We start from the raw sequence: 27,668 nt of genomic DNA, 5'->3' as shown, positions 1-27,668 counted from the left end.
AAAAAGTAAATATGGCAGACAATAGATAATCATGACACGGAGGCGCCAGCGCCTGAACTGGAGCTTAAGCTATCATCCATGAACCGAAACTCAGCGTATAAGGTAGCCTACTCGCCTCACACGCCTAAAAAAAAAAGAAATATATCTATTATCTACAGAAATCTCTACTTTTAAAACAGAACCATTCAAAACAAAATAAAACTATGTAATCCGTATGAAATGTGCATTTCTCTCCGGCGCGTTCACTACTGCGAAGATCGCGAGTCAGTATCGTCAACTTCATCTTTGCAGCCAACACAGAAAACACTTGTTTATTAATAAACAATTAAAATGTCTCATTTTACATATTCATAATCATTACTTTTGCTGGTTCTTTGTGACAGCTTTTAGGTGCCGTTTACATGAACGCGTCACTGCATCAGCACCGAAAACAGAGAGAGAGAGAGAGAATAAGATTTTTTTTAATTATTTTAAGGAATTATAGCGTAATGAACAAACAAACTTCTGTTAAGATGTGAATGTTGGCTGTAAGCGGTGAGCAGCGGCACAGCGAACCAATCACTGTGCAGGCATGCGGAACGTGCATGTCACCCCAGCAACAAGCCATACAACAAACTCGTGTTTACTGTGTGCTACCCTGGTGCTACCGTTCTCTTAATACACCATGGGTGCTACTACCCTTCACATCGCATGTTCCGGCTCATGCGCACATCGCGATGTCGATGTTAAAACAGAATATCGTTCAGCCCTATGTTGAATATAATGTATAATAATGCAGTGGGGGAATATTTGTGGGTCCTGATAATGCTAAATGACTTATGTTGTTACCAGTAAAAAGTGGCCTACATATTTTTAAATATATATAGCCAGTGACAGAGTGCAAACATGTTCGTCTAAAATAATTCTGTATTTTCAGCTTTAGAAACATGAGTATTTTTATTCTGGTGTCACTATTGTCCTGTGCATTGGATTATCTGCACTAAGTACAAGCCTATTCATTTCCATCCCCAATGTAATACCAAATTTAGCATTTTAATCAACAGTACATTTTTTGTTAACCTTTTACTATATGTCTTGGAGTATCACATTAATATTGTATCCTGAGTTCAAGTATCGTAATATCTATCGAATCGTGACATGAGGGTATCGTTACACCCTTATGAATGAAGAATGTATTCATGTGTTTTACAATTACTTTCCATGTAAAGTAGTCAAGTCAAGTCATCTTTATTTAGATAGCGCTTTATACAGATTGTTTCAAAGCAGCTTTACAGTGATAAACAGGCGAATGATTCAATGATGCAAATATAATTCAATTCTGCTGTAAAGCAGCTCTAGAAAGACAATAGTAAATAGTCATTATTCAGCTGAAATCAGTTCAGTGTTAAATCAGTACAGTAGTGTGTGAGATGATCGGTGCTGAGAGAGTTGATGAGCATTGCAAATACAACAACACAAGGCTGCAAGGTGTTGAGAGGACTCAACTTGAACTTAATCATCATCTGCACTTAGTCCTGTTTGCATGCTATACCATCCACCACTTTACTGAACGACAGGGAAACCTTTCTGTTCACTGAACCAAAGAGTTTTGAAGATCCCATTTAAATTAGATTGAAATGCAGCCAAAATCTTGCTGGAATAGGTTCAAAAGCAATAGTCCTTCATTTGATTTTGGGATAGTTTTTTTTTTTTGCACTTGAAGTGGTCTTGCACCAACTTGACTTTCATTAGTGTTATTGTGTGCTTACCTGTAATGAAACTGCTTACAATTTTACCCCTGGTTTCACAGACAAGGCTTAACACTAGTCCTAGACAAATGCATATTTGAGCTTTTTTAACTGAAAACAACTTTTTTTTTTGTCTCAAGATGCACACCAGTAATGTTTTTTGCTAAGGCACATTTATAAAAACATTTATAAAAACGACTTAAATGTCCTAATTTAACTAAGGCCTACTTCTTTACTCTTAATCTAAGCCCTTTCTGTGAAACTGTCTTAGATGCTTATGTCCATACATTTTTTTTATAGTTAACATAAAATAAAATAATTATTTATAAAATAAAAAGAGTTAAATTTACTTAAACTAAACTAAAATTGAAAACAAAATTTAAAAAAGGTGCAAAATAAAGTTTTCAAAGCTAAAACAACTATAATTTCTGTCTCGTTCTGCAGTTCCGAATGGAGATACTGTACAGCTCTTTCTTGTTTGTTCAACAACTTGAAATCACTGCATTTCTATCTATGAGATATGGTGTGAAGCTTGTTGATCAGGTTCAATGTCAAAGTTGTTTTGCTTTCCAGTCAAATGTCTGAGTCCTGCCCTGGCTTCCTTCTCCGTTCATGAATTTTATAAAGGATTATTTGAGGTCAGAAACTGATTTCAGTCAGCTCTTCAAGCTGCAGATCTGCTGGCCTTGAATGGACTTCATCTTCATTATAATGGATAGCGGGTTGAGTCAGTCATTGCAGTATATTGCATTTTATATATATATATAAATAAATACAGCCTAAAGGTATGTGAAATGAATAAGCTATATGAAAAGTTTAGGAAATAGAACTGAAAATGCAGTCATGACAGAATTTAAAGGATTTTTTTTTTTTTTTTTATGTCAACTAGTAAATGTGCTTTTTGTTTCTTTATGGGTGTTTCTTCATGGGTGTTTCTTCAAGTATGGGCACTTTTTAATTAAACCCATTTCAGTGGAAACTGGTGCTTTTCAAGAGTGGAGATGCACAGACATCACTTATCAATGACAAAATATGTACACTCCTGGGGAAAAATGGGCCAAGACAAAAAAGGGAAATATTTTTTTAACTATTTTAATCACAAATCACTGGTCAGGCAACTAGCAAGAATTGCAAAAATACTGTAGTAACTTTGCATAGAATAGCCTTCCCGTTTGTTTTATTTAAATGTTTTAAGCCGTGTAGGTAAACTTGCAGACAGCTTTATACAGGAAGAAGAAACCGTGTTGTTTCACAATGTTTATGACTTCAAAATGTTCATGAGTAGTTGAAAAATGTCTCCCAGTTAGTTTGAGTTTATTGTGAGGCCGGAGCATTGTCTTGTTAAAAAATTAACATCTGATCATTCCACTTTAGATGACAACTTTTCAATTGTGGGAAACAAGCCATTCTACAGTATTCACATGTACTCCAAAGTAAATTGACTAAATTACTTTTTAAATGACTTTTCACAGTGAATTAGCTCACCAAGACCAGCAGCTAAAAGGCTCCCCACACAATGGCACCTCTTCCTCCTTGCTTCACTGTCGTAGAGATGCATTTATTATTATATTTCTCTCCAGATTTTCAAAGACCATGCAACTCGTGTTTCAATGTGATTCATCTCTCCACAAAACTCACAACCACTCTGAATCTAACTTCCAAAGGTGTCAAGTAACGAAGTACAAATACTTTGTTACCTTACTTACAGTCGTGCTCAGAATTAATCATACCCCTGGTAAATATGTATAAAAAAGATCTTTCATTAAAAAAATTGGCAAAAATCTAACCTTTTATTGAAGTAAAAGAATTGAAAGTGGGGGGGAAATCACATTATGAAATAAATGTTTTTCTCCAAAACACGTTGGCCACAATTATTCATACCCCTAAAATTGTTTATGAATAAAATATCTCTGAAGTATATTCCCATTAATATTTACCTTTTTTAGCACACCAGGATGACTAGGAACATGAAATTGTCCAGCTATGACTTCTTGTTTCACAGGAGTTTAAATATGAGGAAACACAAAGGCCAAATTCCCTGAATCATCCATCACAATGAATAAAACCAAAGAATATAGTTCTGATGTGCAGCAAAAGATTGTTGAACTTCACAAAATAGAAAGTGGCTGTAAGACAATAGCTAAAGAATTGAAACTCCCCATTTTGACCATCAGGGCAATAATTAAGAAGTTCCAATCAACTAAAGATGTTACGAATCTGCCAGGAAAAGGACGTGTGTCTATATTGTCTTAATGGACTGTGAGGATGAAAGTTTGAGTGGCCAAAGACTCTTCAAGGATCACAGATGGAGAATTGCAGATATTAGTTGAGTCTTGGGGTCAGAAAGCCTATTAAAAAAAATCAAACAAACCCTACATCCCCACATGTTGTTTGGGAGGTTTTCAAGAAAAATGCTTCTCGCTCATCCAAAAACAAACTCCAGCATAATTCAGTTGTCAGACATGACTGGAACTTCAAACGGCACAGGGTTCTGTGGTCAGATGAAACTAAACAAAGAGCTTTTTGGCAGCAAACACGCTAGATGGGTTTGGTGCACACAAGGATAAAAAGTACCCCATGTGTACAATTTAATATACCATTGGATCTTTAATGTTATGGGCATATTTTTCTGCTGGAGGTAATGGACTTCTTATTCAGATACATGGCATCGTGGATTCTATGAAATATCAACAGATAAAAAATCAAAACCTGACGCCTTCTGCTAGAAATCTTATAATGGGCCGTGGTTGGATCTTCCATCAGGACAACGATCCAAAACAAACATCAAAATCAACACAAAAATGTGTTAGGGAGCACAAAATGAAGCTTCTGCCATGATCGTCCCAGTCCCCTGACCTGATGAGTGGAGTGAACTGAAGAGAAGAAGCACAAACATGGATCTGGGAATCTGAAGGATCTGGAGAGATTCTGTAAGGAGGAATGGTCTCTGATCTCTTGTCAGGTGTTCTCCAAACTCATCAGGCATTATAGGAGAAGACTCAGATCTGTTATCTTGGCAAAAGGAGATTGCAAAAAGGTATTTAATAAAAGGGTATGAATAATTGTGGCCAACGTGTTTTGGAGAAAAACATTTATTTTATAATGTGATTTCCGCCCCACTTTCAATTCTTTTACTTCAATGAAAGGTTAGAATTTTGCCAATTTTTTGAATGAAAGATCAAAAGGATAAACGATGCAGATTTATTTTTTACAGCCATTTTTGATCATATTTAACAGGCGTATGATTAATTCTGAGCACGACTGTATGTAGAAATTTTGGGTATCTATACTTTACTGGAGTAATTATTTTTTAGCCGACTTTTTACTTCTACTCCTTACATTTTCACGCAATTATCTGTACTTTCTACTCCTTACATTTAAAAAATAGCCTTGTTACTCCTATTTCAGTTTGGCTCATTTTCATTCAGGCTCGTCATTGTTAAAAAAAAAAAAAACCCTGGTTCTGTAATGTATTTACATTGTTCTAAAATGCATTCATTTTCAATGGGCATATATGCGGCTGAAACAGGTAGCCTAGTGCATCCCAAATTTTTCAACATTAACATTTTAATATAACATTATAGTCATTATGGCCTTTAGAAAAATGTTTTTTTTGAGGAGGTGGGGTTGGGGTAGTGCACCATAGGCCCCTATGCCTAAGCTTTTGTCTTTAATGGAATTATTTTCCTTACATTACTTTCACTTTTATACTTTAAGTAGTTTTGAAACCAGTACTTTTACACTTTTACTTGAGTAAAAAGCTTGAGTTGATACTTCAACTTCTACAGAAGTCTTTTTAAACCCTAGTATCTATACTTCTACTTCATCCCTTCCCACTATACTCCCCCACCATACCCGAGATCCAGTTTCCATTGGTTGAACTTTCAAATGCCATTGAAAAACACTGTCATGAGGCCGTTTACGTCGACAGCACTTTTTCGTACAAATACTTGGTATAGTTTGGTGTCTAACTGAAACAAATATTCTTGTTTTGTTGTGCTATTTGAGACCTTTTCAATGTTATATGACACGTTTATCGTTATGTAATATGATTTTACTAATCACATTTTCATATAAAGTAGTTATTTATTCACGCTATGAAAATAGAGCACTTCTAATATGTCAGCAAATTTGAAAGCACTTGTTAAATGATGGTCATTTTCCCTATATTCACTGTAGAAATAAAGCTGCTTCTCGAACTACCACTAAACAGTGACATTTTTTTCTCAACTCTCCAGTCACTCGCTCCCATTTGTGTTCTGTCCCCTTTAGACAAAGTGGTCGTCATCAGATTGCCATCAGTCAAGTTTTTTGATGTTTAATCCTTCCCACTGTTGTTCATTACTCATCTGAGCTCAATAGCATCAGCTACAGTGGATTACAGTCTGTCAGTCACCATAGATGAATTATTCTGTCTGTCGTTGCCGTGAGGGGATTCTGGGAGGTCACGTCGCACAAAGAGCTGGGCTTGTTAGCTCAAGAGGGATGGAGAGGTGTCTCTGTGTCAGACTGCAGACTGATCACTTTTGGGTATTTAATGATGTGGTTAAAAACGTCTGACGTCTGCATGGATTGACAAACTAGAACAGAGTTCAGGCAGGAACTGCCCACACCGAGGCACTGCATGACCTTTGACTAGAGCATTGAACAGCCTGATTTATTATGGTCAGTTAATTATGTTGAACATTACCTGACCTTTGCCCTACATGTTTAGAAGTAATCGTTTATGCCTATGGTTTCTCATTAGGGCTCACACTTTTATCAAGATTTGAATTGTAAGGGGTTTTACAGTCAAAGACCCAGAACCAGCTATGATGAATGAAGACCCGGAGTCAGAATTATGATAAATTAAAGAAAAGATTTACTGAAGATAGTTTGCTGTTTCATCAGCAGAAGTCAGCTTACAGTTAGCAGAATAACAACTCAGTCAATATCCAATAATGGCAGTGGTTCCTTAACCTGTAACCAAGAAGACTAACACACACACAGCGACACACAGCTTCATCAAGGTTGAATTTGGCCAGGCTCTAACTATAAACAGGAGAGTCCTCTCAAAACATCGAGATAATGCGTTCTTTCTCTCAAGGAGAGGACACTGTAGTATAATGCAGTATAGTAAAGCTTTAACAAAGAAATGGTCCCTTAAACTATAGACTTCAATGACCCCTGTGACCATTGCTGTCAGAGTACCCAGAAAAACAGATGAATGTATTGACACATGTTGAAGACATTTCTTAATAAAACAAAATATCTTTCCATATTTCATTTCTGGAAGCCGGGCTAAATGAGCAAGCACTGTTACTGCATTCAGATATCAAATAAAGACATTAGAGAATACATGAAAAGAACATTTCAGTAATCACACTGGTAACTTCTAAAACAAAGTAAAATCTCACAAGCCTAGAGAAGTCATTCATCTAAAGTGATATTTAGAAGGAAAAATATGAATTAATACCTTAATTATAATCACTCATTACATATACATTGAAACAGCAGTTTATTCCAAAATCCACACCCTTCAGAATTATCTCTGGTGCAGGTCATAGACTGAAATACTGGCTGGACATATTAATTGGCTGATAATTGACCATTCAGAAAATCAACATTGGATTATAACTATGCCAGTAGGCAGATTAATTGAAGTCATTCTACTTGGTGTTTTGAAAATTTTTATTTTAAGTTTTTCTTAAAATATTAATTTTAGTACTTAAAATTCAAGACATCAAGTTCACAAAGTTTGTCATTCATGTGTGTATGTATTTTAATTTTTATATATTTGTTTTTAATTTTAATTGAGTCGATATTGTTTAAACTTAGCATTAATTTAAATTCACAAATTAGCTATTATTACATTCTAATAATTCTAATAATTAATTAATTATTAATTAAATTAAATTAAATCTATTATTTTAATCATGTTTATACATTTATAATTTATATAATAATATAATATAAAATTGTATTTTAAATATTAAATAAAATTTTACAATTATTATTATAGATTTATACTTAGTATATACTGTAGAATGTCAGCCACTCTAGACTGTCTGCTCTCTAGATCTCTCCATGTTTTTCCTCAAGAATTTACATAAATTATTGATATATTAAATTATATGGGTTTTATTCTGAATATCTTTTCTCAGTCAGTAAGTGTGACTATTCAATAATGGGCAGTTTCCTTTCGCTCTTGACATTTTATGGCAGGGTCATGGGCATTGATCCTTTTCAGTCAAAATTATTTTACGGTCAGTTTGTCTTCTTTATGATGGGACATCAATCCAGCTGGACTCGTGCAGGGAAGGGTGTCGGAGCTCCTCTGTTAAATGATCATTGTACAAGCTCACACACAGTATGTTCTTGCTCACTAAGTAGAAACTTTCACTTCAATTTTATATTTCCATTGATTTAAAGATCCTTTAAAAAGCAGCTGTAAATTAGAGAATAATGGTTGTTCTCTAGCTACTAGCTCTGCAAGAATAGATCTTTCACTTGGACAAAAATTTTGTGTTGTTGGCTCAGCAATCTCACTGCAGAGAACTTGAGCTTTCCAAAGCTGAGCTTCTGAGCTGTCTAATGTCCACTTCAGCACTTTCTCTGAGACGATAACACTGCATTACCCCTGAACCAATTAGAGATCATCAGACTTTTTGGCAAAAGTGTTACCGTTACGCTGGAAGTTGGAATGGAAAGGTGTAGATGTTGGAGAGATGGAGATCTTTGTGGTTTAAATAATCCTGGGGCAAGCACAGTCCTGACATACACAGAGTGATGGTTAAGTCTTTGTCTTTTGTATTCACTCTTATCTGTGTCTCTTTATTCTTTTCTCTGTCTGCCTCTCTCATGATTAATTCCTAGATTAATCAATGCCAACATCAAAAACCTAATGATTTATGTAGTTGTTTTTATCCAGCTCAATCACATCGAAAGATCTGACGCAAAAGAACGGTTCTTTCACAAAGCAGATATCGTGACTTCTCTCATGAACTGTCACGAAGGTCAAGATTTTAATTGCTTTTCTTAAATTTTGGACCGTTTCTATCATAAAACTTAAGACTTCAGAAGGTTGCATACAAGTCTTATGGACCACGCTTATCATAATTTTAGTCTTATCATACTTTTAATCTAACTGAAAATATAAACATACATGTATTCTGATTCACAGAATGTAACAACACGAAGTGCACACTGTACAAAAGAAACATTTAGTGCAAACTGAAGCAAAAGGACATCAAGGGCATAGGGACATTAGCATACATACTTAGTATACATAATGTGACCGAGACAGATATACATTATAAAAAAAAATAGACGAAGTGACGTAAGTGCTTCAGACAATGTGATGTGCATGTAGATGTGTTTTCCAGGTGAGCCTGGATGGCAGTAAGGATTTGAAAGTGTCCAGTGCATAATATACTGAGAGAGGAGAAAGACAGAGAAAGTATTGGGACACCAAGGATCTTTGCAGCAGTGTTCACTGTCCACTATAGGGTATTGTGTCGCTGCAGTCTCCATACCAGACAGTGATGCAGTTGGTCAACAGAATCTCAGTGGTGCCCCTGCAGAGTGTGTTGAGGATGGGTGGAGGGAAACTTGCTCTTGCTCTCAGCCTGCAGAGTAATTGGAGGCACTGCTTGCCCCTCTTGGAGAATGATGTAGTGTAGAGGTTGTCAACAGAGATGGTCAAGGTGTGCACCTCCAGGGATTTAGTGATGCTGACTCACTCTATGGTCGAGCCGTTGATGGTCAATTGGAAGTGTTCAACAGAGTTTCTCCTGAAGTCATTCAGAACCTTGCTTTTCTTCCCTACATTGAGGGACAGGTTCTTTGCACCATGCCATTGAACAAGTTTTGCCACTTCCTCTCTGTAGAGTGTTTCTTCATTGTTTCTGATGAGGACTACCACAGTTGTGTCATCTGGAAACTTGATGATGTGATTAGAGCTGAACTTAGCAGTGCAGTTGTGGGTCAGAAGTGTGAAGAGCACCGGGCTGAGCACACAGCCTTGTGGGGCACCTGTGCTCATTATGGTAGTGCTAGAGGTGCTGTGGGCGTCATGGACTCACTGAGGTCTTCTTATTAAGAAGTCCAGGGTCCAGTTAAAGAGGGAGGTGTTGAGGCCTACCAAATTCAGGTAATTGATGAACTGTCATGGAGGTAGGAAGATATAGCATTGTCCGTAGAATGGTTTGGACGGCAAGTAACCTGGAGCAGATAGAGTTTGAGTTATGAGACTGCACTTGATGTGATGCATGACTAACCTCTCAAAGTACTTCATGATCAGGTTCAGTGCTATGGGAAGGAAGTCATTCAGGCAGGTCATGGATGAATTGTTTAGTACGGGTGGTGGTGATGAGACGTGTGGATGACTGCTTGTCTCAGTGAGGTGTTAAAGATGTCTGTTAGGACATCTGTCAGCTGTTCTGCACAGTCTCTTAGTTCATGGCCAGGTATGTTGTCAGGACCCCCAGCTTTTCGTGGGTTATTACTAGATAGGGTCTTCCTTGCGTCGACTGAAGACAGACAGATCACCTGGTCATTAGGAGGTGTAGCTCTTTTCCGTGCAAGTCTGTCATTCTGCATTTCAACCCGTGCATAGAAGTGGTTGAGTACATCTGGGAGGGATGTGTCATCATCACAGACCCGTGGCAGGCGCTTGTAGTCTGTAATGGTCTGAATGGCTTGCCACAGGCTCTGTGTGTGCTGTTAGTGAAGTGATTTGTTGATTTATTTTTATTTTTTGTGTGTGGGCATACAACTGTTTTGCCGCCTTGATGCCATGTGACAGATTGGCTCTTGTTTCTTTGAGGACTGCTTTATCTCCTGATTTGAATGCAACATCTCAGGTCTTCAGTAGTCCACGGACCTCTGCTCTAAGCCATGGCTTCTGGTTGGCACGTGTGGTGGTGTTTTGGTGACTGTCACATTATCAGTGCACTTCTTAATGTAGGCAGTGACTGTTTTAGTGTGTATTTTTGCAGGTTTGTGTGATTGTTGTTTGTGGCTGCCTCCTTGAATGTTCCAGTCTGTGTCCTGAAAGCAGTCCTGGAGCATTGTGGTTGCATCCTCTGGCCATACTGTAAAGGTTTTTTTTTTTTAAAAAAAAAAGGGGTTTGGCAATTTCAGAAGTGGTCTGCATGCTGGAATTAGCATAACATAGATGTGATTTGAGTACTCAAAATGGGGGCAAACGACAGCCCTGTATGCATTTCTCCCAGCTGTGTAAACCAGGTCTAATGTAAACCAGGTACCTTGTTTCAAAGTTTACATGTTTGTGATAGAGCTGTTCAGTAATAGAGAGTATCCCTAGAATTGGCACTCAGGGGAATATCCCTCACCTCATGTTGTGTGATTGTGACTCGACAGAATCGAATAAAGTCCACTTTTCATATGATACTTTTATGGTTCTTTTGTGCCCAGTTACTGGATTGACCAGTATCATAAAAGCAATATTTTGGATTAAAATAATTTTACTTGTAAAAAAAAAAAAAACAAGTATGTATGCTTGTGTATGTATATGCTTGACATTTTAAGAAACATAATAGGAACATAAAACAATTCTTAGAACTTGGCACGTTTCAAAAAAGATTGTTGTTTTCATGATCTTTGACAACCTTATTTTTATTGACCCGATGTCTTTCTCTCTCCTCATGTCATAGGTTTGGGAAATTTCCTCTGGGGAGATGCTCCTGTCCGTTCTCTTCGACGTTGGCATCATGTCAGTGACCTTTGACCCCTGCGAGTATTTCCTATTCTGTGGAGGCAGTGATGGCAATATTTTTCAGGTGTCTCTATGCAGCACGGTAAGCACTTTTAAATTCTGAAAGCATATCCAATGAGACCTTTGTAATAGAGTTTTTGACACCGTTGTGAAGTTGTTTATGAGACGTTTAATTGGCCCATAGCACATTGACGAACAGCCTGTTGGGATTTCATAAGCAATAATGCACCCTGTCTTATCTTCACTGCATTAGATGGAGAAGATTAGTTATTTTTACTGGACTCCTGCTTGGCAGCGATTAGATATAAATAGCGTCAAATCATTTTCCGTCAAATCTTCATTTCTTTTATTTCACATAGTCCTCAGAGTAAACTTAGTCAATTTCAATTTCTGGTGTTAAACATTTATATGCTGAGATTTGCGATCCACTGTTCTGATCCTTCAAATGTCTCCTCAGCACTGCTGAGAGCTAGAGTGAGTGATTTTAAGTGTTTTTTTTGTTGAGCTGTCCATTTCAGTCCAGGTCAGGGCATCTTAGAGAAAGCGCTCTGTGCTGGAAGGCAAAAATGGATGTGAAACGAATATGTTTTCCACATTCTCACCTCACGTCACCTTTACACCAGAGGACTCTTCTCAAAAGGAATTTAAGATGAAACGTATGCAGGTGTCAGGGCCATTGTCAGTTTCACTTAAAGCCCATTGTTGGATCATTGGGAGTAGGTTATTCCCCAGCAGGTGCTTTTGGCTTTGAGAAGGTATGAGGACCTGTATGAGCTCAATCTGCAGAAACATCTGCTTATGGAGAACATTGGTATTAGGAATTTTCTGGTTTTTGGAAATTATTACAACTCTCATGTTGTTCTAAACTGTATGACTTTCTTCTGTGGAAAATAAAAGGAGTTTAGCGGAATGTTCATGCTGCTGTTTTTTTTTGTAATGTAAGGGATCAGTGACTGTCAAGCTTCAAAAGTGACAATAGACATCATAAAAGTTGCCCATATGACATGTTCACTATATTCTATGAAGTCATATGATAGTTTTGTGTGAAGAAACATACAGAAATGTATGTCTTTATTTACTAATAAAGACTCCTTTGCTGCAGCTCCCGAATTCCATTCATATTTGCATTATATACACTATGGCTTTTCATGAGTTGTTTTTATATTACAATATAAAATATTACAATATGATTTTAAAATTCCAGTACTGGCCAATCCCAGTAAGCCGCTATTTTCTTTATGGCCGATAACTGATAAATGACTGACATTTAAGTTATTTTGTTTAAAAATTTTAATAAATAATTTTAAAATGTTTTAAATGCTGAATTAAGGCATCACATTATAATGTACTGTATGACAAAGAGTTTTTTATTTTAGAATTTATGTAAATGACATTTAACAAATGAGCATGCACAATTAAATATCCCATATTGTCGATACTAACAAATATAAAAAAAAAAACTCTAATATTGGCTGATAACCAATATGGTGCCGATAAAATATATCGTACATCCGTTGATTTTTGCCTTGTGAACTTGTACTCCCTTAGATGATAAGTGTAGATGGAAGAAAGAAACGTTTGGAGGAACCAAACACTTGGCAGCATGATCCCATCCTTTCCTAGTCAGCACTTAATAAAAAGATTTATCTTACAGTGCTCGCCGTATGATAAAGTTTTCCTGAGCTCATATTGAACAGCCTAACAGGAGATGCTTGAGGCAGAATTTTTTAGGAATAAACAATTTTCCTCTTGAGGCAGTATTTATGTTTTAAGTGTTTAAGTGTTTTCGCTCTATATACATCTTAAGCCAATGTATGTGTGAGAGAAAGCATGTTTTCTGCATGTATTTCTAAACATCTTTAAACTGAGGTGAAACTGTGTGCGATTCATTCCCAATCTGTCCTGATACATTCATCATCATTGTTAAACTTTAATCAGGGCATTAATTAGCTGGTAATGACGTGCTTTTTCAGCCTCTCGGTTTTTCATTTTGTTCCCCCCGTCTGGAATCTCAGCCAGCCTTAGTAGTCTACAGGGTTTCCTGATTTATTTATTTTCTCATGTCTCTAAAACCTTTCAAGATGTTCAAAGGCTGTTTATTGGTAGACTTGAATATCTTTGACTTCTAAAGCTGGGTTTTGCACTCTTAATAATTTTGTCTGCTGTCTTAAGGTTGGTTTCAAAGTGAGATTTATTGGTGGGATATAAGTCGGGATGGCTATTGTAATTTTTTTTTTATTTCAAGTCATATTACAACTTACATCTGCACAAAAGGACGTGAATGCAGACGTGAACTTGACCGTTCTTGTCTGAATGTGTAACTCTTGTTGTGGATGCGCTCTTTCCCATAACAACAAAGCTGAAACATGGGCAACTAAAGCACAAAGAATTTACAATTTCTATTACAATACTGGGTAACACTTTATTTCACAGTGTCATTGTTACATAATGTCACATGTAGTTACTATAGTAATAACATTAACACTTTAGTTTAGAATCCACTTCTCAATGTGAACTAGTTGCTTATTAGCATGCATATTACTAGGCTGTTTATTAATACTTATAAAGCATATATGCCTTATTCTGCATGACCATATTCTACATACCTTAATCCTACCCAATACCTAAATTTAACATCTACCTTACTATTAATAAGCAGTAATTAGGAATTTATTGAGGCAAAATTGTAGTTAATAGTTAGTTAATTGTGAGAATTGGACCCTAAACTAAAGTGTGACCATAATAACTATACATTTTGCATAAATATATGCAACTAACCCTAAACCAAACCAAACCCTAATCCTAACCCTATATTGCACAGTACTTTAATGTGTAATTACAGTGTAACAAAGGCACTTTAAAATAAAGTGTAACCCAATACTGTTCTTATTATAATGTATATTGCAGTTTGGTACTGCATATCTTGCACTTAACTGTATTTTCATGATCAAAGTGATTCCAGGCATCACTGCACACTTTCAAATCCATAGTTTCACTGTATTTCACAATAAACTCATGAATATCCCTAATAAGCAGTCTTAGGAGTCTTTGAATCTGGGATCCTGACTTAATTCCAAAACAACGGCCTCAATCTTCTCGCTCTGATTGGGTTAGACGTTTTCCTTTGAACAAAATACAATCACTTGCCAGTAAAATTTGTGGAAAAAATTCCTCTCGTCAGGGCTAGAGGATGTGTCTTATGGTGTTATGTATTAGATTTCATGTAAAAAAAAAAAAAAAACATTATTTAATATTCAGTTGTGACCTTCTTCTCTTCTCAGTCCAGCAGTTCCATTGACCTCTTCACCCCGCTACAAAGGTTAAAAAAGTACTTCCTCAGCTCAGTTTCCTTACCCTTGTTTTTTAGATGGTCTTTTAGTGATGAACAAGGGTTGAATTTGTCATATTTTGATAGAAAAAGGCTTTCTGACAGGAAAGCTTAGAATCCCCTGCCTGCTTGAAGACAAAAGACAGAGAGGGAAAATAAAGAGACGCAAAGAGAAAAATACAGAGAGAGAGAGAGAGAGATAGAGTGTTACTGCTGAAGGTTTTTAAAATCTAATCCTGTCTAGACTTTCTGCCTCAGAAAGACATCTGTTTAACTTTAACTCATGCTCTGAACATCCCTGCTGTAGACAAATGCTTGCTTAACTTGCTTTTAGAGTTTATTTTCCCCATCAAGATTAGATTAAAGGAACAGTTCAACATGAAAATCCTGTCAGTATTTACTCACCCTCGTTATTGCAAACTCAAATTGCTTTATTTCTTCTGTGGAACACCAAATAATTTTTGGGGGGAATTTGCTCTTTGCAGTTATAGCCAATCTTTCAAGCTTAAAAAAAAAAAAAAACACCACAGAAGTGTCATATGTATAAAAGGAACAGGGTATTATATTTCAGTTAATAAAACATGACCATGAATTAATTCGACGTGGGATGATTTTCATGGCCATGATTTTCTGTGTGCGGGGATCCGTACATATAAGTGTCGGTAACACTTTTTGTTGTTACACGTTACATGTAGTTACTACAATAATAATTATCCACCTTTTTCCTATGTCCCATGATGCTTTGCGCAAATTATGGGAGTAACTTCTGTTAAACTGTAAACAGCCAGCGAAGGATTCGCTTTATGAACGCAAAAATAAGCATTTTCGAAAACTGGGTACAATGAGATGACATTATTCAACCAAGACATTTAAAAGTGCAAAAGCATTAACAAAATTACTAAAACAGACCATGAATAACACCAAAAGCTTGATTCTTTCCACAGCAATATTACGGTCGTATTAAAATATCACTGTAGTAAGATATGTCTGTGTTATGTAACATACGTTGCCTTAATCAATGGTGTTCATTAACTGGAACATTGAATGATAATATTTCAAACTGATTTCTGTCATTTAGGCAGTGAATAAATATTGTATTTACGTACTATAGAAACATTCCTGCTAATAGGGATTAGAAGTGAAGGGGAGACGATTACATTTGAAAGCATCTTGAAAACAAACCTGGAAAGAGACGTGAGGATTTGGGGAGGAAAACCAGAGATTATTTGTGCATTCCAGTGAATTATTCATGGGATGTATCATAATTAAATCAGGAGAGCAGAACTCAAGTGCACAGTATATGTTGTCTTTTTTAATACTGTTACAGCAGAATGCAAAGGGAAAAAAGAGAAAATAATCAGGAGGAAAAGAATGCAGTGCCTGAAAAAAACTCTTGCCTTAGATATTCTTGTTGTACCATGTCACAATAAAATACCAAGCATTGCGTTCTCCTGACATCTGAAAATAGAACATGAAGGACATTGTACAGCTCATTCAGTCGAACTGACTGATAAGATTATTTGTTGTGCAACCTTTTTATTTGAAATGATGTTTCAGTAGTGGAACTTCCCCAAACCGGAAGTGCCTCCCATAATCTAAACGTAGGAGGCTTGTTAGGAAAAAGGTTGATAACTTATGCAACTAACCTTAATCCTAACCATAACCTAATAGATTACTCAGTACAGAAATAACGAAAAGTACAAAATTCAGCTTCGCCATCACAGGAATAAATTACATTTCAAAATATATTCAAATAGAAAACGGCTATTTAAAACTGTAATAATATTTATCAATATTACAGTTTTTACTGTATTTATCAAATCAATGGAGCCTTGGTCAGCATAAGAGACGTCTTTCTAAAACAAAACAAAAATGACCCCACACTTTTGAACGGTGGTGTAAGTCGCTATATATGGACAACAATAGTTCTTAAGCACATGAACTCAAATCCTTGTGGTAGTAGCAATGTGGTAGTAGTCCTTGTAGCAATTCTTTTAAATTATTTTTTATTGCACACAGTGGTCTCAAATATGTTTTAGCACAACGTTTAAGGTATAATGTTTTTTAATTGACTTTGAACACATCGTGAAAGTCAGTCATTTTAACCACAGCCCTCCTTTTAATCATAAATCAAAAACTGCTAATCTTAAAGCCTTTGATATAAGAACTATTCATGGCTTGAAATTGCCAATTCTCTTCTGGGATTCAGGACTACAAACTGAACGGCTCTATTATTTGAATTATAACAAGGTCTCTCAAAACTATTTCCTCCTCCTAATCACATGGATTTTATTTCCGGACCAGTGCGACGTCTGTCTGTATTAATGTGCAAATCTGAATATGAAAGACGTTCTTTTCCTTCATGAAAGTCCAGACAACTCCTCCTGGCTTTAACTCTTCCTGTCATGTATTATTGATGCTCCTTATTGCCAGTCTTTCAAGAGGTGATGTAATGATTTGAGTCAGCAATGGTCCAGTCCAGGCCACCATACTTCTACAGCCTCTTCCTTAATTAATGCCATTAAGTAAATCGATCTGACCGTTTAGGAGACAGTCGGGGCTAAATCCCCTGGTTCCTTATGGAGGCTTCAGGATGGACCGTGATTGTATGTATACCAGGCTAATTGACTCTTGTGGAACAAATTCTTAGCCAGTGCTCAACTAAAAGGTTTTTTTCTTTTCAGCTACCCCAGTTGGCATAAAAACATGTACATGATCAACGAGTTTAAGATGAAGCGAGACCTTAACTCGAACACTGACTGACCCCAAGCCAGCAGGCTGTCGTTATTATCGACCCATGTTAGCATATGGATTGTTTTCTCCACATTGACCATAAATGTTTCTTTTTCCCCCTTTGCTCTTTTTCTCTCTTTCTTTCTTGCTTGGCAGAGTTTAAGCCGGGACAAAACCTTCCAGTCTGACAGCGACGGCAATCAGGTGTTCAAAGGACACGGGTGAGGTTTTCTGCTCTTTGTTGTGACCCATGTGTCTGTCCTCCATCATTACTTCAGGAAAAGTCTTGAATTTTTTTATTTTTTTTATTTGCTGGAGCACAAAGTTCAATCAATGAAAGGAAGAAAGGTGAAAGTTTCTGGCTTCTACTCATTTTGGATTACATTTCTTTTTCCTGTCCTTTGTGCTGAAGACGGTGCAGGCAGGAGGTGTAATCACGGCCTCCATTTACTGTGTGTTTTTCAGGTTACACACAGCGAGAATTGCAGAATTGGCATCTGCTGGTGGCAGAAAGGATGTCTTTTGGAATTGTACTTTGTACTTTGTTACTTTAACAAACACATTTTATTGTGGCTTTGACTCTATATACTCTATACCAGTGTTTGTAAACCCTTTTTACTCCAAGGCCCCCCTCCTCTCCGAATCAATATTTTTATTCACAAAACATTTGTATTCAGGTGTTAATACTTCTCAACAGTTATTATTTTTCAAACAAAATAAATTCAAAATACTTTCACACTTTGCAAAAATGTCACTGCAGACATTCTTTACAACTTATAAGTACTCTGCTCAGTTATACAGTAACTTAAAGGCACACTATGTAAGAATATCCAAAAACCACTTGAACAATGTTATGTATTTTGTTGATTTGTGTACTTACATTACATCTAAAATTTTTCTAAGAATATTTAAATCCAGATAAATAAGCAGTTTAACACGGACTGTGTCCGTGCGTTTTCTATCAATGACATCATGCCTGGTGTTAACCTCGATTTCCGTTTTTATTTTGTAGAAACCATGTAAACACCAAAAACGCTTTAATATATTATGTGTTTTATTAGACAGGTGACCAACCGTTTGGATACATTCATCGACAGAAAACTAATCATTGTTGTACAGCTCAACACAGTCTTTTTGTTTAAATGTCGTTTTTTATTTATTTACCGCGAGTACCATATTTACCATGCCTAATATCGATGTGGCTCACTGCAGTGTGCAACAAGTGTCTCATATAGTATCCGCCAAGTGAACACACAGAGTAGCATTATAACAATATATAATTATAACAATTATAACACACTCAAATGTATCTAATATGATAAAACAGCGATACGTTACCCCACATACGCATGACCGGAAGAAGCGGAAGCGGTCTGAGGCATAATAAAAGCTCCACTGCTCTCGAGCCGCGTGTTGCACTCGTCTGTCATTAGTAATTGCTCCAACGGCTTTTGTAACGTTAATAAATCTTTAATACTTTACCAGTCATCCATGAATATGATTTCTGCCCGAGTCCCGTCGTATTCTCCATCGTCTGTAGAGATGAAGACAACAGCTCCCAAGATTCCGCGAAATCAAGGCGTCATCAAGCCTTTGTTTTGAATAAACAACCTCTAGTGGCGAAAACTTACATGGTGTGCCTTTAAACAAATAAGCACAAGTCAAACAAGACCACAGGGAGATGCCAAAGGACTGCATATAGCTAGCTACTATACGTATCCATTCAGAATTATTAAACAAACCAAAATACAAATGAAAAATAAAAACATTCTGAATGTGTGGAAACTCAGCGATCTAAAGGCGGGTCGATGTCATAAGTTAACAGTTCTTCTGTCAGAACAAGTCATGTATGTTTGGAGTGTCTGATGCCCATGTGTACATAAACACCACTGACCCTCACAAACTTCTCCAAAACACGCTTCTTCGACAAGCATCCATTATAAAACACTCCCAGTCCCAGTACATTCATTTTGACAACTACGCGAATATATTGAAATGTGTGTCATGCAGAAATACAATGTTATAGCAATCAGTGAGCCAAGACGCACATGCACGTTTTTTCCCGCATCAGTAATAACGGACCTGCGCATGCCAAATGTATGACTCCTGTATGTCACTGTATGAAATCATCATCCATCAAACTTTATTAGCGACACTAGTTGTCTCTTTTTCCAACTGATGAAAAATGGCTTGGGCTGCTCCCAAACAATCACAGGATGCGTATGAGAGAGGTGGTGCTTTAATTTTTTTTTTATTTAATGTATTAATAATACAATTAATTAACTATATTAATATATTTAAATTAATTGTAAGTTATCTCGCAGCCCACTGGAGGATCCCTAAGGCCCCCAGGTTGAAAACCACTTCTCTATACTACAGTAGATTATAATTTTTCATATTTTGGTGTTTTTTTTTTAAATAAGATAATACAAAACTTTTGACCAGTAGTGTATATATCTTACGGCATGATCCTTCAAAAATCATTCTAATATGTTTATTTAGTGTTCAAGAAACATTTCTTATTATCAATGTTGAAAACAAATTAAAAAGGTAATATTTCTGTGGAAACCATAATACACTACCATTCAAAAGTTTGTTTGTTTTTGAAAAAAATAAATGAATACTTTTAGTCAGCAAGGACACATTCAATTGATCTAAAGTGACAGTAAAGAAATGTATGTTACAAACACGATTTCTATTTCAAATAAATGATTTTCTTTTGAACTTTCTATTCAGCCAAGAATCCTGAAAAGAAATTCATCACTTTTTCCACAAACATTTTAAGCAGCACAACTGATTTCAACGTTATTAATAAGAGCTATTAATAGTTGAGCACAAGTATTAATTGATGATAATTGAGCACCAAATCAGCATATTTAAATTATTTCTGAAGGATCATGTGACACTAAAGACTGGAGAAATTATGCTGAAAATGTAGCTTTGCCATCAGAGGAATAATCTTTTTTTCCCCCCACAATATTTCTGTTTTTAATGTATTTTTTATCAAATAAATGTAGCATTGGTGAACATAAGACATAGCCTATTGAATGATTGAATGGTTATATATTTATATGTACATTTTGTGTGTGTTGGATTGGAACCTGCTTCTCCAATATGAGCACCATGTCATGCATTTATGTTAACCACCACACCATGATTGCATTTTTAATATTATGAAGGCAGACTTTAAGCAAAAGGTCAGCTGTAGGCAAACCAAATTTGCTCTTAGAATTTTCACTTTAACAGTCTTTCTCCTCCTGGACAGAAATCTGGTGACATGTCTGTCTGTGTCCATGGACGGCACACTCCTGCTGTCCGGCTCAAATGACGAGACTGTCAGGATGTGGGACGTTCAGAGCAAGCAGTGCATATGGTCCATCAACCACAAGGGTAAGCAACAAGCACTCTCTCTCTCTCTTTCTCTTTCTCAGCTTGATTTCCTTGTGTACAGACAATATCTGCTACTATGTACAATCACCCTTCAACCATCCCAGCATCCTTCAGTGCTCAGCCAGGCTTGCTGACTCTTCTTTCCTCCCTGGCAGCTTGAGCTTGACCAGTCTGCTTCTAGCCCGCTCCAAGCTGACGTGCCATTAGACACCTGCGTCTTCTTCAGTCTAAGTGTCTGCTCTCTGGCAGTAGTGCAGGAATGATGAGATTCTGCATATGGCAAGCCGTTTTAACATTTAATCCTTAAAACCTACTAGTATCTATTTTCATGCTACTAGTACTTATTTTTTAGATACTAGTATCTATTCCATTAAGTACTAGTACTTATTCATTAGATACTAGTACTTATTTCGATAGTGACTAGTAACTATTATTTTGTTACTAGTAATAACACATTTGAAATTTTTGCCATTGACTTCTATGGGAATCTGTCATTCAGATATCAACTATTCAGTTCTGACTAGTATGTATTCCAATTGTGACTAGTACGTATTTATTAGATACTAGTACTTAGTCATTAGCTACTAATACTTATTCAATAGATACTAGTACTTATTCAGTAGATACTAGTTCCTATTAAATAGATACAAGTACTTATTAATTAGCTAATAGTACTTATTCAGTAGATACTAGTACCTATTTATTAGATACTAGTATTTATTCCAAATGTCACTAGTAAGATTTTTAATTGAACTCTACTGTGGTCAGTCTGCCTAGTCATAACGTAAGACGAGTAAAAAAACAGTTGTGACTTGTGAGATAAGATATGTTATAGTTACTATTAAAAAAGATACTAGTGTCTAATAAATAATACTAAATAAAAAATACTAGTCAATATTGGAATAATTACTAGTCATAAATTATTAGATGATATCAAAACAGAATAGCTACTAGTATCTGTTAATTTGCAGATATCGTCAACCTCATAAGGAACTAGTAAGAAAATATTAAGAGATTTATTCTTTTAACAGATCATTACATAAACATGAGTATACTCTCAACCATCCAATCAGAGTTCATATGGTAATGCTGGCTAAACTAAGGCTATAGAAGATTGACTTTTCGTAAGTAACTGGCTTTGTTGGTTTATCTAGCTAATTGGTTAGCATGAACACAAGGAAAGATATATGTTTAATATGACATTTATTGTTTTGAATGTACAGTAGGCTATAATAAAGACTTAACTGCCAATAATAAAATTCAAACAACAGTTAAGTAGATCCAAAAAGAGGTTCATACCCACCAGCCAAACAACCACAATACCCAGATATTGGGATTTTTGGTGAGCATTCATAATTTCTTAAAAAATTCTGAATATTAATCTGTGTCTGAGAATGAGAGTCATGTCAAATTAAGAGTATATATGCACTATATTACATGTGCCTATTAATTATATATTTTTTACTCTAATACCATTAAAAAGGTAGGCTATTGTTATATTTTTATTATACAAACGGCCTTCTGCAATTCAGTCCGTTTCCTGTGTCATATCTCTTTGATATGTTGTTGGTTCATTAATATTCAACATATTATTTGCGTACTGATTATTTAAATAGTACTAGTATCTATTAAGGTAAGGATATATTTGATCTAAAATGTTACTAGTAACTAAAAAATAAGCACTAGTTCTATTTTTTCTTAAGTTTGGTATAATTAAATACTAGTCACTATTGGAATAAGTACTAGTATCTAATGAATAAGTACTAGTATCTTAAAAAAAGGTACTAGTACCTAAAGAATAACCACTTACTTAATGGAATAGATACTAGTATCTAAAAAATAAGTACTAGCATGAAAATCGGTACTAGTAGGTTTTAAGGATTAAATGTTAAAACGGCTTGCCATATTCTGCAGTGATAGTGACACAGCATGCTCTATTGTGGTTCTGATCCGTGAATACGTTCTGTCAGCACCGCTCGGGTTTGACAGTAGTTCACCCTCCACAGAAAACAAAACAACCGCATGGGTTTCCTGAGTTAGATTTTTCTCTCTTCTTTCTCAGTTATGGAAACAGTGCAAAAAATGGAATATGGAAGAATTCTAGGACACTTGTGTAACCAATTGAGGCGATTTTTAAAATTCAACTTGAATTCACAATTTGATCCTGCTAACTTTCTTAACTCGTGTATTATTGTTCACAGTTCACCAGTGCACATTATTTATTCCAAATGAAAAACAAACTTCTTTCCCTAAGATGATGTTTCTTATTAGCTGATATTTGGCGAATGCCCAGTAGACCAGTGTTTCCCAACCCTGTTCCTGGAGACGCTACACATTTTCGATCTCTTCCTAATCAATCACGTCTGATTCATCAGCCTGTTAGCAGAGACTCCAAGACCAGAAATAGATAGGTCAGATAAGGGAGACATACAAAATGTGCACTGTTGGTAAGCCTCTAGGAAATAGGCATTTAGGCTTTTTTAATAGGTCAGTGACATATAAAAGTATGCAAGATTAATGAAAAGACATTTTTCTTCTCTCTTTGATTTCATTATGATATCAGGAGAGTTATATCACCCTGACTTTGATTTTATGCCCCCAAAACGTCAATTATTTTTTTATTTCAGAACAAGATATTCACCATAGAACAGGTGTATTAATTGTATGTGTGAATTGCCTTATTAATATATATATATATATATATATATATATATATATATATATATATATATATATATATATATATATATATAATTTTTTATTTATTTTTTTATTTTTTTATTATTATTAACAAATATGGACAAAAATATGCATGTCATTTAACCTTATGCTCATGTTATATTCAATGTTTTAAGACACCAAAACTTGGGCACTGGCAAAACAAACAGAAGTCCCGCTCTACAGTTGTTTTTATTGCTTAATACCCAGGTCACTAAGAAATATCATTTTACGAAAAGTAAAATGTGTTGCAAAAGCTATGTTGACTAAATTCTTTTATTTCCCTTTGAATTTAATTTTTGACGTAAATAACTGAATAATTGTGTGAATCTGTATTGCTGATACTATATCAATAACAACCCTTCAGTACTCCAAACATCCTTCAGCCTTTGAATGAGTCAGTGTGAAGACCTTGGCAGTTCTGATGGACTACTGAATTCTCTCTCATTTTTCTCCCGTGAGGTAAAATCACTAATTAGCTCGCTTCACTCTTTCAACATACAGATGAGCTTTGGTCATCCTGGGTTCCAAGCAGGCGGATGAAAGAATTTTTCCATTAATTTCATTCCGGGAGACTCCAGAGAAACTAAAATTGCCAGATTACATTGCATGGCCACCAGTCCTCAACACGTTGTGTTATTTCCGGTAGTGATGCACTGATCATGATTTTTCATGGACTATTCCGATACCGGTGTTAAGCAAATGTATTTGTGTTTTATTTGCTCTATAACAGGCAAACTGGCCTTAAACCAAAAAGAAAAAAAAATCAGTATTCTGTAGCCATTTGAAATTAGAGAAAATCACTGCATTTTAATCACGATCGAAACAAATAGCGAACAGCATTCGAGCATTGCGAACAGTGAGCTTGCTGTGCCTGGTAAAGTATTTTCTCTGTTGGCATCTGTGTTTTCTTCTTTGCGTCGATCTTCAGCGTGTCCAGACTCTGGCCTGTGTTAATGTCCTGTTTACGGACTTAATATTTCCACACAAATGGCATTTGTGTGCAAGTCCAGAATATAGATCGGGAACCAGGAGTTTCTGATTTATGGCGGGTGCATCTCTAATTTCCACTATTGATATCGAGCTGTTTTTGAACACAATTGTTTCATGCTCTGTGCTTTTCTTTACTTGATAACTTATTTTGGTTGAAGGAAAAAATCCATCGCTGGAACTCTAAGGTAATTTTTCAAATGAAGAGGTGAAGGGCAAGCTGTATTGCAGTGAGAAAAATCAAGCTGATGAATTAGTTTTCATTCTAGCCATTGTTGCCCTGGTGGTCAATGAGGGCTAAAGGACCACAGATGTCAGATCCCTTTGAGCAGGCTAGAGCATTTTAAAGGCAATCAAGTTCTCTTGAAATGAACAAATTAGCACCAAATTATTGTGATAACCCTTAGCCTCTAGTTCATTATCTGTCCTCTCAACTTAGAGAAAAAGAGAGAGAGAGAGCGAGGGAATTACACTGTGGGGTTACAGCAGATTTTGTTCATATATTCTCAGATTGATGCAGGCTAAATTACCCCGTTGACTTTGAGGGCCTTTGATCAAATACCTGCTGTAATTAAACAGCTCTGAGAGGTTTAAAGGTTTTAGTTAATAACCAATGTGCTATGTGTCAGACTGACTCTCAGATTCTGAGACTTTTGTGTGGCTAAAAAAAGCTTTTCACTGAGAAATAGACGATCTTTTGGTGGTTCAAGGGTTTTGTGCATTTTGTTATTAATCTACCCAAATCCTTACTTGGGGTGGGCCATGATGGTCGACTAATCGAGGAGTTGTCCAATCTAGAAGTTCTAGTAGTGAGTAGTCCAATCTAGCTGTTGTTGAACAGTGTCTTGTATAAGCATCTCCCATTGGAATCCAGCAACAGTTTTAATGGTGCATTCAGCCTTACCAGATAGCACCATTTATCAGTTAATCTATATATATATATTTGATCTATTTGTTCTAATGTGTATGAATTTGAAACACTTAATTGGTGAAACTGGCACCATATCTGCTATTAGGCAAAATATCTGCTATTGTGCCGTAATTTGAAGCACTGTTTTTGGTGGCACCAAGTATTTATGAAACGATAACCAGATATGCAGAAAAGTTGTAATATCACAAAAAAAATGGTCAAGTCGATTATCATCTCTTTGCTAATGTGTATGGATTTGAAACATTGTTTTAGCACCATTTATGGGTAAACACAATATTTAAGAACCAACCTAAAATTTAAGTGTAAATACTGATAACAGATTATGCTAAAAAAAAAATATTTCGGTAACAAAGTCGACAAATCGATTATCGTCTACCTCTACTGTGTACTAATGAGATGCACACTTTAAATGGCATAATTAAACTTTAAATGGACAAACTTAATATTTAAGAACCTTTAACAATTACGAGGAATAATGGAAGATGCCACCATTCAGCATAAGAACAGTGTAAGAAATGAGAAGTGTTCATATCTGTAAAAAAAAACAAAATGTAGGTCAAACCAGTTACATTTTAGTCTTACACGTCATGACTCTTTATTTGAGTTTGTGACAGAAATCCACTCTCCTGGGTTGGTTAGCGTCCAGGACAGGGTCCAAGCATGTCGACTGAACTTCACAAGGAGATGAGTCTCGAAATGGGTGCTGTGTACTCGCAGTAGCTGGACGAGGGGCAATGAATCTCTCCTCAAGGCTCTTGATCATGGAGGCAATTAAACCCAGTTTCACGCCTCATCCCTAGACGCAGATGATACCCCACTCCTCCTTTTATCTGTCTTCATTAAAGCCAGCAGGCAGCATGTCAAACGAAAGAACGAAAAGAGAGCGACCCAAACAAACTGTTAGCACTGAAGTGTCTTTTTCAGACATTTCATGTTCAGAAGGCTGAAGGGCATAATTGTTCAGTTTACTTTATCAAAAATGGACAAAGATTTTTTTTTTTTTTTGTAACATGCAGGAATGTTTTATTTTTCATTTAGTCTTTATTCTTGACCTTACTTTTGTGAATGTGGGATGTTATAGTGGTTAAGGTGCAAGAGGTTATTGACCGTTTGCAAAGACCCGCCCCCTTTAGTTACTGTTGCTATGTCCGACAAGCGACGCCGCTCTCACGCCACTCGCATGATGAAAAATACATCACAGAGCAGAGAGGACACTGACATCGCGCTGACAGACAGGACAGACCAGGTTACTTTTGATGTGAAACAAAGTCTCACCTTTCAAATTTGGTCATTTTTGAAAGAAATTTAAACAATAAATGCCGTTTTGTGGCTCTTTAATGTGTCTGACAGATCACTGTAGAGCCTCTTTAAGCTGCTCGTGAACCGATCATCTCTTCCTTCTAGTTAATTTATAGCATCAAATAAACATGAAAGAACATAAGAAGGAATGTTGTTTGAACCGCGGAAAGACATCAGTACACTCCGTTTTTCAAGTTCAAATCCTCCAACGTTAATCTACTAACTCTCCTGATTGCTTTGTCGGACAAAAATGGCGGATTATGATTGGTCAGATCGCCTGTCAATCAGACTCCCTGCGAAGGGTCAATTGAAAGTGCTGCTGGTTTGGTACCTGCAAGGAGCGAGCCATGAGGCTCACTTTTGTGCCATTGAGCAAGGCACTTATCTGAGGTTGCTTCATGGGGCTTTTCCCTGTAATAAATTATTGGGAATGTTCTATTGTGATAAATTGCTTCAACAGATTCCACTGGCCCTGGTTGTTTGATAGTGAGACACGGATAGTTTGGTTTGGCACCCAAAGTCCTAGACCATGATTGGCTGATTTTACATAATTCTTAAGAGTAAGAGTGCACAGGGCATTTTTACAGTCCTCCATGAAACAATGTTGTGTTTGCAAGCTACCATGTCGAGTCAAATAATTATTGGATTTGCCAAGCTTTTGCCTGCTTACTGGCTTCAAGGAGTTTTGATTTCTTGAAGAACATTTAATCGCTCACTTGCTGTTAAGTTTTGCTGTTTTGCATAATGGAAACACTCACATTACTTTGATATTCTGTAACTGACAGATGAGAATATTACAACAAAATGTAGTGTCCTGCTGATAAATTGCTCTCA

At 36.2% G+C, this 27,668-nt stretch overlaps 1 protein-coding gene across 1 annotated transcript in view; it reads left to right on the top strand.

Annotated features, from left to right (window-relative positions):
• wdr18 (WD repeat domain 18) overlaps window positions 1-27,668 on the top strand; it is an 87,927-nt gene that overhangs the window by 23,940 nt on the left and 36,319 nt on the right. The window contains exons 5-7 of the mRNA XM_079858384.1: window positions 11,384-11,527; window positions 17,663-17,727; window positions 20,772-20,896. Coding sequence (XP_079714510.1) covers window positions 11,384-11,527; window positions 17,663-17,727; window positions 20,772-20,896 — 334 coding nt within the window. The remainder of the gene's footprint in view (window positions 1-11,383; window positions 11,528-17,662; window positions 17,728-20,771; window positions 20,897-27,668) is intronic.

This window comes from Squalius cephalus, assembly GCF_949319135.1.
Source record: "Squalius cephalus genome assembly, chromosome: 22".
NCBI classification, from domain to species: domain Eukaryota; kingdom Metazoa; phylum Chordata; class Actinopteri; order Cypriniformes; family Leuciscidae; genus Squalius; species Squalius cephalus.
This window is presented reverse-complemented; position numbering and strand designations above follow the sequence as displayed.